Raw genomic sequence first — 14,102 nt, forward strand, 5'->3', positions numbered from 1 at the left:
ATACCATCATCAGTTTGCATGCAAAAAAGCAGCTTTGGTTTTACTGTCTTTTACAATGCTGTTTGTTTCATCTTGTGAGTCACAAGACATCTTAGACCCTGGGAGCAGGGAAGGGAGGTTGGCCAGACCCTCAAGGGCTCAAGAAAATTCTAAGACCTACTCCCTTTCTAACCTAAAGTGCTTCCAGACTTGCTGTGCTTGCAGGCAGGCAAGGATTCTGGGCAGTGTCCAGGCAGGTTAGAAGCAGATCAGAGGCCTACTCTCCTGCTTCTGAAGCCTGAACAAGACTTCCTCCATTTTAACTTCCCTAACAAGGTATAATGAACTTTCCTGGTATCTCAGCAGTAAGGAATCTGCCTGCTAATGCAGGTTACACAGGTTTGATCCCTGGGTTGAAAAGATCCTCTGGAGGAGAAAATGGCAACCCACTCCAGTATTCTTGCCTAGGAAAACCCATGGACAGAGGAGCCTGGTGGGCAATCTGTGGGTCAGATACAACTTAGCGACTAAACAACAATAACAATACAACAAGCAAGGTTTAATAGGTATGTTGACAGGACAGGCTTCTCAAAATACCACTTTTGAATTCCTTTAACTTTGAACGATGAATTAAGAGTTTTCAGGAAGGAGTAAAGGCATATAGCGTAATTAAAGTGAAAGTCGCTCAGTCATGTCTGGCTCTTTGCGACCCCACGGACTATACAGTCCATAGAATTCTCCAGGCCAGAATACTGGGGTGGGTAGCCTTTCCCTTCTCCAGGGGATGTTCCCAACCCAGGGATTGAACTGTGGTCTCTTGCATTGCAGGCAGATTCTTTACCAACTGAGCTATCAGGAGGCATCATTAAAATGCTAGGTATTTCAGAGGATCGTTGCCCTATGCAGCCTATGTGAAGGGTGTGTGGTAGGATTAACCACAAAAAGGCCAGAATGCGGGCTCCATGGTGGGAGCCATGGAAAAGCTAATGGGACTTCAGACATGGGGAGGAGATGCTTAAATCTGTATGTTTAGAAATCGACTTCCTTCTCTAGGAAAGATTGTTGGTGTGAAACAGATAGACTGCTTCCTAGTGACTTCAGCTTTTGAAAAGAAACTTTTAAACTCTGAATGGTCCCTTGAAAACAACTGTTAGTAATATTAGGAAGAGGTTGAGTATGGAACTTGTCAAGATTGATTTGAAAATCTTGTCCAGTGGATTTAAGAAGAGTTCTTAACTTCTTTTTATGTCATTTTGTCACTTGGGCATTAGGGAGGCCAAAACTGCAGGATGCTTTAAGTACGGATTAACCTCAATTTAGGAATAAGTTGTATTTTTAAATTTTACAAGTCATTTTGGACTTAGAATATATTTCTCCATATAAATATTGTTACAAGATGAAGTCATCAAATGCATGCAGATGGAAAGGGAGGCAGCTCTGTCACTGTGGAGAGAAACTGAGGCTCAGGAGGGAGGCTGGGTCCAGGTTCTTGCTTTGGGGGAAATACCCTCTCAGAGGCCCAGTTTTTCATCTGTAAAATGAGAATAAATACAAGATTGTTGTGAAACTCAAATTGAGAGAGCTTGTGAAGGTATTCTGAGAATTAAGGCAAGTCCTAGTTATGAAGTCCACATGTAAGGGATTCAGTGTAGGGTAGGTGGGCGACCGTAGTTGTGGCTGGAGTTCTGTGGCTGGCCAGTTATCATGGAGGGGTGAAGGGAGCCATAGAACCCTGGCTTGACAGCTTCACAGTTCCTGCTTTCTACCTTAAGAAGGGAGAAGAGGGAAAGGACGGTGGGTGTCCAACTTTAGCATGCAGAAGACTCGGCTGAGGAACCTTAGGCAAGCAGGTCATGGAGCTCCACTTCCCAGGAATCCTAACTGGGTGGGTGGGTGGGAGGGTACGTGGAAGAGACCAGGACTTCTGAGACACCTGCTAGGGCAAGGCAACCTGGAGGAAGGGAGAGACTGCGAGAGTTGGGGAGAGAGATCTGGGGGATCCGCTGGTTGGAGAGGGGATGGGATTTAGGAGCCCTTGAGGACTGAGCAGAACAGCATGGAATAACCTCCTGTTCTGTTTCTTTCTCCGTTGACAGCAGTGAAATGATGCAGGCCATGCATGGGGTGGGGAGCAACAAGGGGCACCGCCTCCGCAGTTTCTGAGCTGTGGCTGGACAGAGGGGTGTCAGTGGGAGCAGAGCTGGGGCGGGACCTCTGGAACTCCGCTGTGCTGGGAGTTGTGGCTGAGAACCTGGAGGCTTAGGCAGCAGGCTGCACCTAGGCAAAGGGTCTGATTTGCACTGATCACGGGGACTCTATTTTTGAAAACAAAACAATTACATGCACACTGTGTTTGTGTGTGTGTGTGTGTGTGTTTGTGTGTGCGTGTGTAGCTAGCCATCAAAGTATATTCAACTTTGGTTTATTATGTGGACATGACTTAGGATTATTTAATTTTCCCCCTTACTTATATGCATTAATTCAGCATTTGAGTCAGCCTTTGTTTTCAGCGTCTTGCTGAGTACTACTATGGTAGAATTCAGTAAGACATTGTTTCTCCCCTCAAGGAATTACATTCTATTTTGTTTAAACAAGATTCTAATAACTGGAGAAGAATAATTTTCAATGAAGAAGCAGCTCAAATCCTGTAAGGCTGAAAATTGATGTAATGTGACATATAATCTGGTACGAAATTTCTTTAAACAGAAAGTGGAAGGAGTGGCCAGTTTAGTTTCAGAGTATTGGTAATTTGTGTGCTTCCAGCAAAACTTAAGAGCCTTACAGAATTCTCAGCCACAGGATTGCAGTCTTTTGAGTTAGATTACAAAGCAAACCTTCACTCTTTGAACACCATTTTTCTTATAGAATAGTTTTGGATTTTTTGAAAGTTTTTTTTTTATGTTCTGATTTTTAGAATGACAAAAATAACATGTGTTAAACTGGAAAAATTGGTCATCAATTTTGTGACACTCCCAAAAGACTATACACAGGATTAATAATCACCAGAATATATTTAGAGAAAATCATAATCTTTTCTGTAGGCAAGAAGGCATGAAAAGCTCTTTGGGGATGCTTTAAGAAGTTTTTGTCATTATGCTTAAAGTATGTGCTCACAAGGCAGTATCAAGGTGACATACACATAGAATTTATCTCAATTGAATAAATTAAAGCATAATTCTATACTTTTATATAAAAATAGCTTCTATAAAATATACTGCCCTTGGCAACAGATGAATTGTAGCTTTTTTTTCTTTTTTCTTTAAAATAATGAAAGATGGAAGGGGAATAAGATACTTTAGGGTAAGGAGGCCTTTGTTGCAGCCCCTCCATCCTCCACAAGAGGCCACACAGTACAGGGGTCTTAGGTCAGAATTCCTGCTCCCAACTTCCCTTTCTCAGTTTATTCGCTTTGTTTCTTGGGCTAGTTTCTAAAGTTCCCTGAGAATCAACTTATTATCCATATGTGTGCTGTATGCTAAGTTGCTCAGTCCTGCCGACTCGCTGCAACCCCGTGGACTGTGACCCTGTGGACTGTAGCCCTCCTCTGTTCGTGGGATTTCCCAGCAAGAATACTGGAGTGGGTTGCCATTTCCTCCTCCAGGGGATCTTCCCCATCGAACCTGCACCTCCTGAGTCTCCGGCATTGGCAGGTGGATTCTTTACCACTGAGCCACCTGAAGCCCTTATTATTTGTATACCAGGGAAGTATTGGTACTTAACACATAGGATGCTTGTGAGGACTTATTATGTTAGTTCAAGTAAAGCACTTAAAAATACCTGGCAGGTAATAAGAATTCAAATGTTAGCTGCTTTATTACTACTACTGCTACTAATTAACTATTGTTATTGTTAAACTGAAATGAAAACAGGAATTTAAAACATTGGGCAGATTATGAATCAACGTTGGAAACTGAAAGAGGTTCATTCAGATGCTGAGAAATCCAAGAATTGTCTAATGATGCAAGGATTGAATTAAAGGAAGGCACCAAAAGGACTTTATGTCGTCTTCCTTCTGAGAAATTGTAGTATTCTGAGGGAGCAGAGACCTGATGATCATGAAAAATCATATGTATTACTGCAGAATTGTGAAGGTCAGAGGCTAATTTAAAGGCATAATGTAAAATGCATTTCTGTTAAAGTCACCAGAATACTGTTTGCCCTCTTTTACCAGAATTACTTAGTATTATTCTAGAAGTTTATTATTATTGTCAGATGGGAAGAATAATAGTAAAATTATTAAACAGGAACAAAATTATCTTTTAAAATATTAAAGTGGAGAATTAGAGATGATAAGCAAAAAACTAAAAGAATCAATTGTATAGCAAAGGAAATACATTACAAATAAGTACACTTCAAAAATAAATACATTAACAATATCCAGTGAAGTATTATGAAAACAAAATTTCATGTTTATTAGCAGGGGAAAAAGTGTTAAAACTCCCAGGAAAAACTTAATAAGAAATATGGGTTAAGTTTATATTATTAGCTCTACTGATAGGAGTTTTGTCAAGGGCAATTGAAAAGAGAGTTGGAATAATTGAATCTATATGTTTATGAATAATAACATATATGTGCTGTAAACATGTAGATTCTTCCCATATTTATTTATGAGTGAAATCAAAATTATAATCTCTAAGGGATTACCAAAGTATAAGTGTAACAATTCTTCAGTATGATAAAGGTGGTATTTACATTCTATGATAGAAGGATGATTTATTCAGAACATAATAGTTAGATCATTAAGAAAATAAAGCCCAAATTTTATTATGGTGGTATGACATCTTTAAAGGAAGTGGATAGTAGATTGCTCAACAAGAAATCAGAGTTTCAAAAGATCAAAGAACCCTTTACAAACAAATGTCAAATGACAAACCTAGTTAAACATTTGTAGTTTCAATGATCTAGAAAGAGTAACACTCGGTCTTTGGTAACCATTAGTATCTTCTAGGTAAAATGAATTTTAAAATTTTTAAATAGAAATACCTCTATAAAAATAAGACAATAAGATCTGAGCTGTTTGTCTTTCATTTCTAAGTATTTCATAGTTGATTTCCTTGTAGTTATTTAATCAGAAGCCTACAATAAGATGAATCCTGTGATATAAGAATACTGAATGGTGTTTTCTGGATTCTTTTTAATGTGTTCTTGGTACTTGTACAGAAAGCAAACTATTGATTCTTGTATGAGACTGGTTTTATTACCAGTTTTTCTATTTTTCTTTCTCCACCTCTTTTTCTTCCTTCTTGTTTTATTTTAAATTTGTTTAAAAATATTAAAATTTATTATAAAAATTCAGATATTGCAGCATGTATCGAAGTGATAGTTTCGTTTTTCTATCCCTCTCCAGTCCTGTTCCCTGAAGTTACCATATCTTTATTCTTTTGCCTCTCACCATTGGTTCTGTCCTTCTTGCTGTTGAGTTTGTGGAACTTTCCATCCGAAGGTTTCTTGTATGGTTGTTGGCAAATAATATTAATAGTTCCTCATTTATTTTGTTGAGTGAATGAAAATTATAGCTATATGCTTAATTCTTTTATAATTTAGTCCATTGGTATTTTAAGCAGAGCTCTGGGACTTTTTTTGAAGAGTCCCTATTCTTTATCCACTCCCTAAGAGTTCAGGATCTACAGTTTCCAGACTTTATCATGTTTATCTTTGTAATGCTTTTCTGTAAGGAGAAAACATTTTTAATGCTAAAATAATGATTTACATTTCTTTTTTCTTGCAGCTACCTTTGCAGCAGTGTTGCACTGGTAAGAACGTTTTTCTCCTATGGTATTTTTTAGGCAGATGTTTACAGCCTATCATCCTATTTCTCATATATATATGTATATATATGAATAATTCCAGTATGAGGATGAATATATATTACATGCAGCAAACTAGTATGAAAATGTAGTTTAATTGATAAATCAGAGCCAGAATAATACAATTTTTAATAAAAAAGATCTATTATTAACGAGGTTATATTTGAAACTCTGCTTAACATTAATATAGTGTTCATACTGAGAAGATTAAGTTTTTTAATCTTCTGGATAGAAAGAGATATGAATTTCATAAATCAGACATTTCTGAAATAGTAACCCAATGACATTTATAGTTTAATCTATAATTTTATTGTATTTGGCTTATAATATCATTATTCTGGTTCATTCTAATTTTAAAATCTAATTTGAATGTGTTTTCTTTTAGAAATTTTAGTGGAAATATAAGATATATTGAACGGAAGAGCAAATATGGATACTGTTGTGTTTGAGTTTTATGACAAAATTAAGTGCAAATATGTAGAGTATTAATATTTTATTTTTGCTTTTAGAATTTCTTTTAAAATTATACTTAGTATAAGTTTCAACACTGTTGCTTTGTTACTGTTTTGTTTTACAGGAGTCATATAACACACCTCTTTGAAAATGATCGTCATTTTTCTCACCTCTCAACATTGGAAAGAGAGATGGCTTTTCGCACTGAAATGGTTAGTTTTCATGTAGTATTTTATTGTAGTAGTTTAATAATCTAAATATTTTAAGCTTCTTATCATGGAAATTTTCAAAGATATTTTAAAGTAGAAAGAGTAGACCCAACTCCCTCTACCCATTCCTGTAGCTTCAACAACTGAGGACACATAGCCATTTTTCTGTCATCTACATTTTCATATACCTATCTCTTTTTCAAGGAAACCTCAGATACCGTATCATTTCATCTGTAAATGTTTTTCATGTGTGTCTCAAAAGAAAGGACTTTTTTGTTAACCACAGTATCATTGTCACACTTGAAAATATTGAAGAACAGTTACTTAATATCATCAAATATCAATCAGTGTTTGAATGACCTGGGAGAATAGGCATTTACTAACCATAATAACTCCATAGAGAAGAACTTTTGGTGTTCTTCTTTATTTGACTTTTTTCTCTGAGCTTAACTTTATGCATGAAAGACAGGAAAATGCTTGATGCTTTCCTTCTATTACAACTTTTCAGAAAAATGAGTTGCTTCTCTAGCATCTTTTAATGGTGACAAGCAGAGTTTTGTCTTTGGGTGTACCTTTACGGCCCAATAGATTTTAACAGTTTTCTTAAACTTACCTGTCTTTTGCTGGTGAGAGCCCTTGCAGTTGGCTCTGTGATTTCTTGATATGGGATTCCCAGATGGCTCAGTGGTAAAGAATCTGCCTGCCAATGCAGGAGATGTAAGAAACATGGGTTTGATCCCTGTCCCTTCCTTCTAGGGAAGATCCCCTAGAGTGGGAAATGGCAACCTGCTGCAGTATTCTTGCCTGGAAAATTCAGTGGACAGAGGAGCCTGGTGGGCTATATAGTCCATGGGGTTGCAAAGAGTTGGAAATGATTGAGCGTGTGTGCATAGACATACACACATGTACACACACACACTCCTTGATAGGACCTCACTAGTATTCTGTAGCTTCCTTACCTTCTGGTACTGCAAGACATTTCCTTTCCAGGTCTGGAATCATCCAGTATTCTAAGGAGCCCTGATTGCTTCCAGTAGCAAGTGGTATTTAGAGGCCACTATTTTGGTGATAGAGGTGCTCATTGCTAGTATTTTATACTAGATTGGCCATTGTGTCTAAGCCTTTTCAGTAGATAGAATTAGGAAACAATTTTTTACAAAGAAAAAATAAATTATTAATTTATAATTCTAAATTCAAGTTTAGGATTAATTACTTTTTTGATATTAAATTTGTATCTCTTCTGTTAGCCTGAGAATCTTGGTTTCACATTACCTATATTTGAGGAACAAAAGTAGCAAATATATTGTTAAAAATGATTACTAGAAATAATTTAAAACTTGTTTGTGGTTTTATTTTTGACTTTCATGTATATTCAACTAGGAGTGTACAGTAAAATTACTATATCTTAAATTTGTTTGAAATCCTTTCCCAACGTAATAAATAATTCTTATATATTTTTTTGGATATTTAGGAATATAAAATTTTTTGTTTTTAAATTTTAGTTATATAAGATATTTACATGATTCCAAAATCAAGCCTATAAACAGGTAGGTTGTGGTTTCCTGGAGGGCTGTCATAACAAAGTACTTGTACCTTAAAAGAACAGAAGTTTATTTTCTCACAGTTCTGGAGGCTAGAAGTCTAAAATCTAGGTGATGGCAGGAACATGTTCTCTCTGAGACTTCATTCTAGCTTCTCATGGTTCTTGCAATCCTTGGCTTGCATTGTAGGTACCATGACTCCAATCTCTGCCTCTGTCTTCATGAGGCATTTCCCCCTATATCTCTGTTTAAATTTCCCTCTTATTATAAAGATACCAGTTATATTGCATTTGGACTCAGCCCTTCACATCATGTGGCCAAAATATTGGAGCTTCAGCTTCAGCATTAGTCTTTCCAGTGAGTATTCAGGATTGATTTCCTTTAGGATTGATTGGTTTGATCTCCCTGCTGTCCAAGAGACTCTCAAGAGTCTTCTCCAGCACCACAATTCAGAAACATCAGTTCTTCGGTCCTCTGCCTTCTTTATGGTCCAACTCTCACATCCATACATAACTACTGGTAAAACATTTTTTTCCTCAAAATGGGAGTACTACCACTGTTCCTCTTTTCTGTCTTCACAGCCCTGGTTCTGTAGGGTTCTTATCTTACGCTGAGCTGAGAAGAACCCTTTCTAACACTGAAAGAAGCCTTTTCTAACTCTTCAGTTAGTATGGGTTATAGGGGTTTCCTAAATGAGCATGCTCTCTGAGTTATATGACTTTTTAAATATTAAAGCTATTTTTGAAGCTGTTTTGAAATCAGTTGTTCAATTAAGACAAGGTTATGCTAAAATATGTAAGTTTTTTGCAACCTGAGCATTTATTAGTGATCAGAAACCTGTGAAATTAATTGTAGCTGTTACATGTGTGATTGCTTTTTTTTCCAAAAACAGTATATTTAAGTTTTATTTTAAGCTAATATGAGGCATAGTAATTCTGTACTTTTTATTATAACATGTGCTTGTTTCAGGGACTGTATTATTCCTACTTTAAGACTATTGTGGAAGCACCCTCATTTTTGAATGGAGTATGGATGATTATGAATGATAAACTGACTGAATATCCCCTTGTTATTAATACATTAAAAAGGTTCAATCTTTACCCTGAGGTAAGGTACTTTTTCAATTATGATTTTTTTACTTTATATGGTATTACTTATATTAAATGGTGATTCTCAATATAAGATGTAATTCAATATATTAAATTTTATCTTTTTTAAAAAAAGTAAATGGGTATCTTTTCTTAGAAAGGAATATGAAAGAAATCATTATTAATTTTGGGGGTCTTTAATGATTTTATGGAAATAATTATTATGATTGCATGACTTAGAAAATACGAAAACTTGATTTGGTACGTTTATAGGTATTGCATTACCTTTACATGTCATTTGCTGAATACTGTTTCTTCCTCATCTGAGATTTTTCATTTAATTGGATGCGCTTTTCCCCTGGCGGGAGTGGAAGAAAGGAGCTGAGATAGGAAGGCAGTGCTATCAGTAACTATTTAATTCATCCCTAGGCATTCTTCAGGACCTACCTGGGATGGGACTTCCTCAGTGACATCCTTCTGGAGGTTCTCCTGTTAAGCACACTTCCCCTTGACCCCCCCTTCATAGCATGCTGATGCTGCTAGAAGGTGTGTTGCCTGATGCAACAGGGCCATGGCTGCCTTGGTGCTGTGAGATCTCTAGCTTGGGCTCAGTGTCAGCACCAAGCAGGGCTCTTAGTCATTTCCCATTGAGTAAGAGGAGTCTAGTTTCCGGATGAACTGAGTTGCTGCTAAGTCGCTTCAGTTGTGTCCTACTCTGTGCGACCCCATAGACGGCAGCCCACCGGGCTCCGCCGTCCCTGGGATTCTCCAGGCAAGAATACTGGAGTGGGTTGCCATTTCCTTCTCCAGTGCATGAAAGGGAAAAGTGAAAGTGAAGTCGCTCAGTCGTGTCCGACTCTTAGCGACCCCACGGACTGTGGCCTACCAGGCTCCTCCATCCATGGGATTTTCCAGGCAAGAGTACTGGAGTGGGGTGCCATTGCCTTCTCCGAACTGAGTTAGCTGAGTTAGCTGAGTTAGCTGAGTTAGCCTGCTTAATTATGGAGGAGATAGAGACCAATAAATAACCACCAAAGTGCTTATTGAGTACTTTCTATGCATGTCTGCATTTACTCTTCCAGCAATGGGGTCACACAACATTTTTTTTTCTAAGTGCTTTTTGTCTTTTAAGAATATGTAAAACCATCTTCCTAAATCATCTTTTTTTCAATAGCATCATTTTTTATGGCTGTAATACAATCTGCCATTGTTTATTTAGTCCATCTTTTATGAAAGTTTTGGTTGTTTTCAACTTTTAAAATATCCTACAGCTGCAATAAACATCCTTGAAGCAAAATCTTTACACATATCCATATTTTTTTTAAACTCTAAATTTGTGGATGGGGATACACGTATATTTACGTTTTTTTAACTATAAATTTGTGGATGTGAAACTGTTTAGTTCAACAGAATATAGACTTTAAGGATTTTGGTACATGTTGCCAAAATGCTTTCTAGATAGGATTTATTCATGAAAATTACTATGGGCAGTGTTTTTGAAAATGCTTGTTTCTCTTCATCCTTGCTAATTTAATGGCTAAAAAAATTAAGATCACGTGATGCGTTTTGTTCATTGCTATGTATTTGTGTATGTACATGTATATTTTCAGGGCTATGTATTAAATGCATTTTCACTTTTAAAAATAATTGCTTATTCATGTCCTTTGTCTATATTTTTGTTGACGTTTTGTAAGAGCTCATTATATGCAGGAGGTTAATACTATGCTATATGGATACGACATTTTCTCCAGCTTTTTGTTTGCCCTTTAGCTTGATACAGTATGATGTGAATGTATTTTTTCTCTTCAGAGCTATCTTGTCTATGAATCTTTTAGATTTATGTTTTTTATTCATTCATATATGTAAAAAAATTCATTCTTAATTGTTATAATTATATTTTTGATATTTACATTTTTAATTTATCTGAAATTTGTTTGAATACTCAGTTTTGGGGCAGGAATCTAACCTTTTATTTTTTCAAAATTGTCTTCTGTGTAACCTAACACTTGGGTGAGTGGTCTATCTTCTGCCTGCTTCTTTTATTATTTACAAAATTATTATACACATATGCTTTCAACTATTTTTGGACTTTCTGTTCAGTGTTACCTTAGGTTGAGTTCCTGGGAAATAGGCTTTAAGATGGAGAGCTGTACATAGGAAGTATATAGGGGAACTCCCTTGGGGGCAGTATCTGCAGGGGGATGAAGGAATTAGCAGGAGGCAGGTGGAGGAGTTGAGCTGTGATACAGTCACAGCAGAGGCCTCAGCCAGTCTCTGGGGAAGATCTGGAACTGGCATGACCCTACAGAGTTGTCCTACCTGAAGCAAGGGTTATATTCCCCCCTGTTGACCAGTTATGGCTGCAGTTACCCTTGGGGAGGGTGACCTTTAGTGAATTTACTCTCTACTGCAGAGGGTAGCTCCCAGAGAGAGACCCAGCTGAGGGTTGTCAGCCACCACCCCTCCCAGCTGCTCAGGGAATGAATGCCTCAGCCCTGAAGAGAGACCTGTGTCACTCCACTGCCTCTGCCATGGTTACTTTGATCTGTCTGGCTATTCTTGTGCCAGCATCACACTAGTTTAATTATATAAGTAGCAAATTTTATTATCTGTTAGGACATTTTCTTCAGTTATCTCCGTTTTGTCATTTTTCCATATAACACATCTCAGTAGACACTTGAGATTTTGCTTAGCTTTGTTTTATGTTTATGAATTAATTTGAGGAAGAATTCACATCTTGAAAAATCAAATCTGTTCAGGAAGATAGAATGTCTTTGTGTTTGTTCAACTCTTGTTTTATGTCTGTTAGTTTAATTTTATAGCTTTTGAAGATTACAGATACATCTTTTGTTATATTATATTCTTAGCCATGGGTGAGCAGGTGAAGACTGACCAGTGAAGAATCTACATAGGGGACTGTGAAGCTCCTTTTACTAGATTTAAAGAGACCCAGATGGGGATGGTACAGGAAGGGAAAATTTGTCATTATCAAAATATCTCAAAAATATTCTAGTAAGGAAACTGTTGAGGATACTTTTTTCTTATAATGTCTCCCTCTCTTTTTCAATTAGGTAATCTTAGCCAGCTGGTACAGGATGTATACCAAAATAATGGATTTGATTGGTATTCAAACCAAGATATGTTGGACAGTTACCAGAGGAGAAGGACTCAGCCCTATTGAAAGCTGTGAAGGCAAGTTTCTGTGATATTGTCCTCTTATCTATTGCAGTATAATAAATTTGCTGCACACTTAGTGGTGTAAACAACTGTTTTATTATGTTTATGTCTTCGGCTAGTAGGGAATTTGGGCAGGGTATAGAATGGTTGGTTTGTTTCTGTGACGTCAGAGGACTCTGCCAGACTCAAATGGCTGGGAACGCTAGAATTAACTTGGAGCTACCTCACTTACATTCTGGCTGCTTGACTGGAGTACCTGCAAGGCTGAGCCCAGCTGAGCCTCACTGGAACACCTACAAGTATCCTTTTCATGCATCTTGTGCTTTTGTGTAGCATAGTATCTCAGGGTAGTTAGGCTTCTTATGTGGTAGCTCAGGGCTCCAAGTTGTATACTGCATGGCCTCTTCCATATGGCTTCTACCATGGTCTGCTGAAGCAGTCACAAGCCCAGCCAGACTTAAAAGCAGGGGCACAGACCCCAGACCTCTACAGGAGGAGTATCCATGAATTTGCAGCCCTGTTTTATAACCACTACAGCTACTTCTCTGGTCTTACCTATGTTCCACACTAGTGTCATGTGTTCATATGGGAACCAAGGCAACCATTTAATACATCTGGCAACCATTTTCAAAATAGTCACGTTTTAGTGTGAATTGTCAGACACATAAAGTAATCTATAGTTAAAGCATTTTTTTTTTTAATTTTTAAAGGATTGGGAGATCCTGCTTGCTTTTATGTTGCTGTAATTTTTATTTTAAATGGACTAATGATGGCATTGTTCTTCATATATGGCACATATTTAAGGTAAGACTATTCATTTTTAATATGTATAGTTTATACTAGAATAGGAAGAACAGTGAGATAATGACTGATTTATAGTTCAGTTTTATGACAGTGTCATTTCTAATATATCTATTAGTAGATACAAAATTATTTCCCATTTGAATGATTTCACCATTGACATAGCCAGCCACATTTAAAATAATTTTAAAGGCTTAAGTAGAGCAGGGTGGGGATATTTGATAAATATTAAATATTCGTGGGCTTTTGTACATAAGCAGTATATATTGGTTACATAAAATATTGGGAACATAAGGGAAAGGACCATTTATTGTCAAATGGTGTTAGTGACTATTCTGCTAATGTTAAATAGAAATATAGTCTATACATATATTTAATAACTGACTTCATTTCTTCATAGTTGAGCAACATTTCTAAAACTAAAAGATGAGCATATTTTCTGAGTTTTGTGTTTCTATTTCTCCTTTTTTTGAGCATTCCTTCTACTACTTGTTTGAATTATTTTAGCTTCAGAGTATCTTTAGAATTTTCTTTTTTCACTTCTTCCTGATTCTTTGAGGTCCAGGAGTATAGCGTATGTATGTAATTTTCAATTTGGGTTAATGCATGTGAATCTGCTATTATCCTGTTGTTTTCTTTGCTTTGGAAGTGTAGCATTTTCAGTTTAGTACCTCAAAGATCTCTTGCATCCTAGCTCAGTGTCTGATTATATACCAGTTGCTTGATAGATATTTGTCAAATGAGGAAGCTCTTAGAAGATCAACTTAAAATATATTTGCATAAAGATTTAAGATACTTTGATGCTAATATTTCTGACTTTGCTCTAAGTAAGTTCTTTGAATTATGTAATTAGGGGAGACTAAAATGAAAATTCGTGATTAAAAGATGATGTCAAAAATTTTGTTTTTGAAACAAGATACACAGAACTAACTGAACAGAAGTATCTGGTAAGCAGGAGAGGAAGCTGACTTTTGAAGGAAAGCAAAACCAAGGTGCCTTGTCTCATGAGGAGCCAAAGTTAGATGAGTTTGGGAGAGATCTATTCAT

At 36.7% G+C, this 14,102-nt stretch overlaps 1 protein-coding gene across 8 annotated transcripts in view; it reads left to right on the forward strand.

Moving 5' to 3' along the window:
• The window catches only part of DPY19L1 (dpy-19 like C-mannosyltransferase 1), a 236,060-nt gene that overhangs the window by 24,792 nt on the left and 197,166 nt on the right, over positions 1-14,102 (forward strand). For all 8 annotated transcript variants that reach the window (XR_014066788.1, XR_014066787.1, XR_014066789.1 and 5 more), the window contains 5 exons: positions 5,708-5,732; positions 6,364-6,451; positions 8,959-9,096; positions 12,149-12,269; positions 12,965-13,058. Coding sequence is in view for 5 of the 8 variants with exons in the window: in XM_081534268.1 (XP_081390394.1) it covers positions 5,708-5,732; positions 6,364-6,451; positions 8,959-9,096; positions 12,149-12,269; positions 12,965-13,058 (466 nt within the window). In the remaining 3 variants the exon portion in view is untranslated. The remainder of the gene's footprint in view (positions 1-5,707; positions 5,733-6,363; positions 6,452-8,958; positions 9,097-12,148; positions 12,270-12,964; positions 13,059-14,102) is intronic.

This window comes from Giraffa tippelskirchi, chromosome 10 (genome assembly GCF_054371585.1).
Source record: "Giraffa tippelskirchi isolate mGirTip1 chromosome 10, T2T-mGirTip1v1.2.pri, whole genome shotgun sequence".
Taxonomy (NCBI): domain Eukaryota; kingdom Metazoa; phylum Chordata; class Mammalia; order Artiodactyla; family Giraffidae; genus Giraffa; species Giraffa tippelskirchi.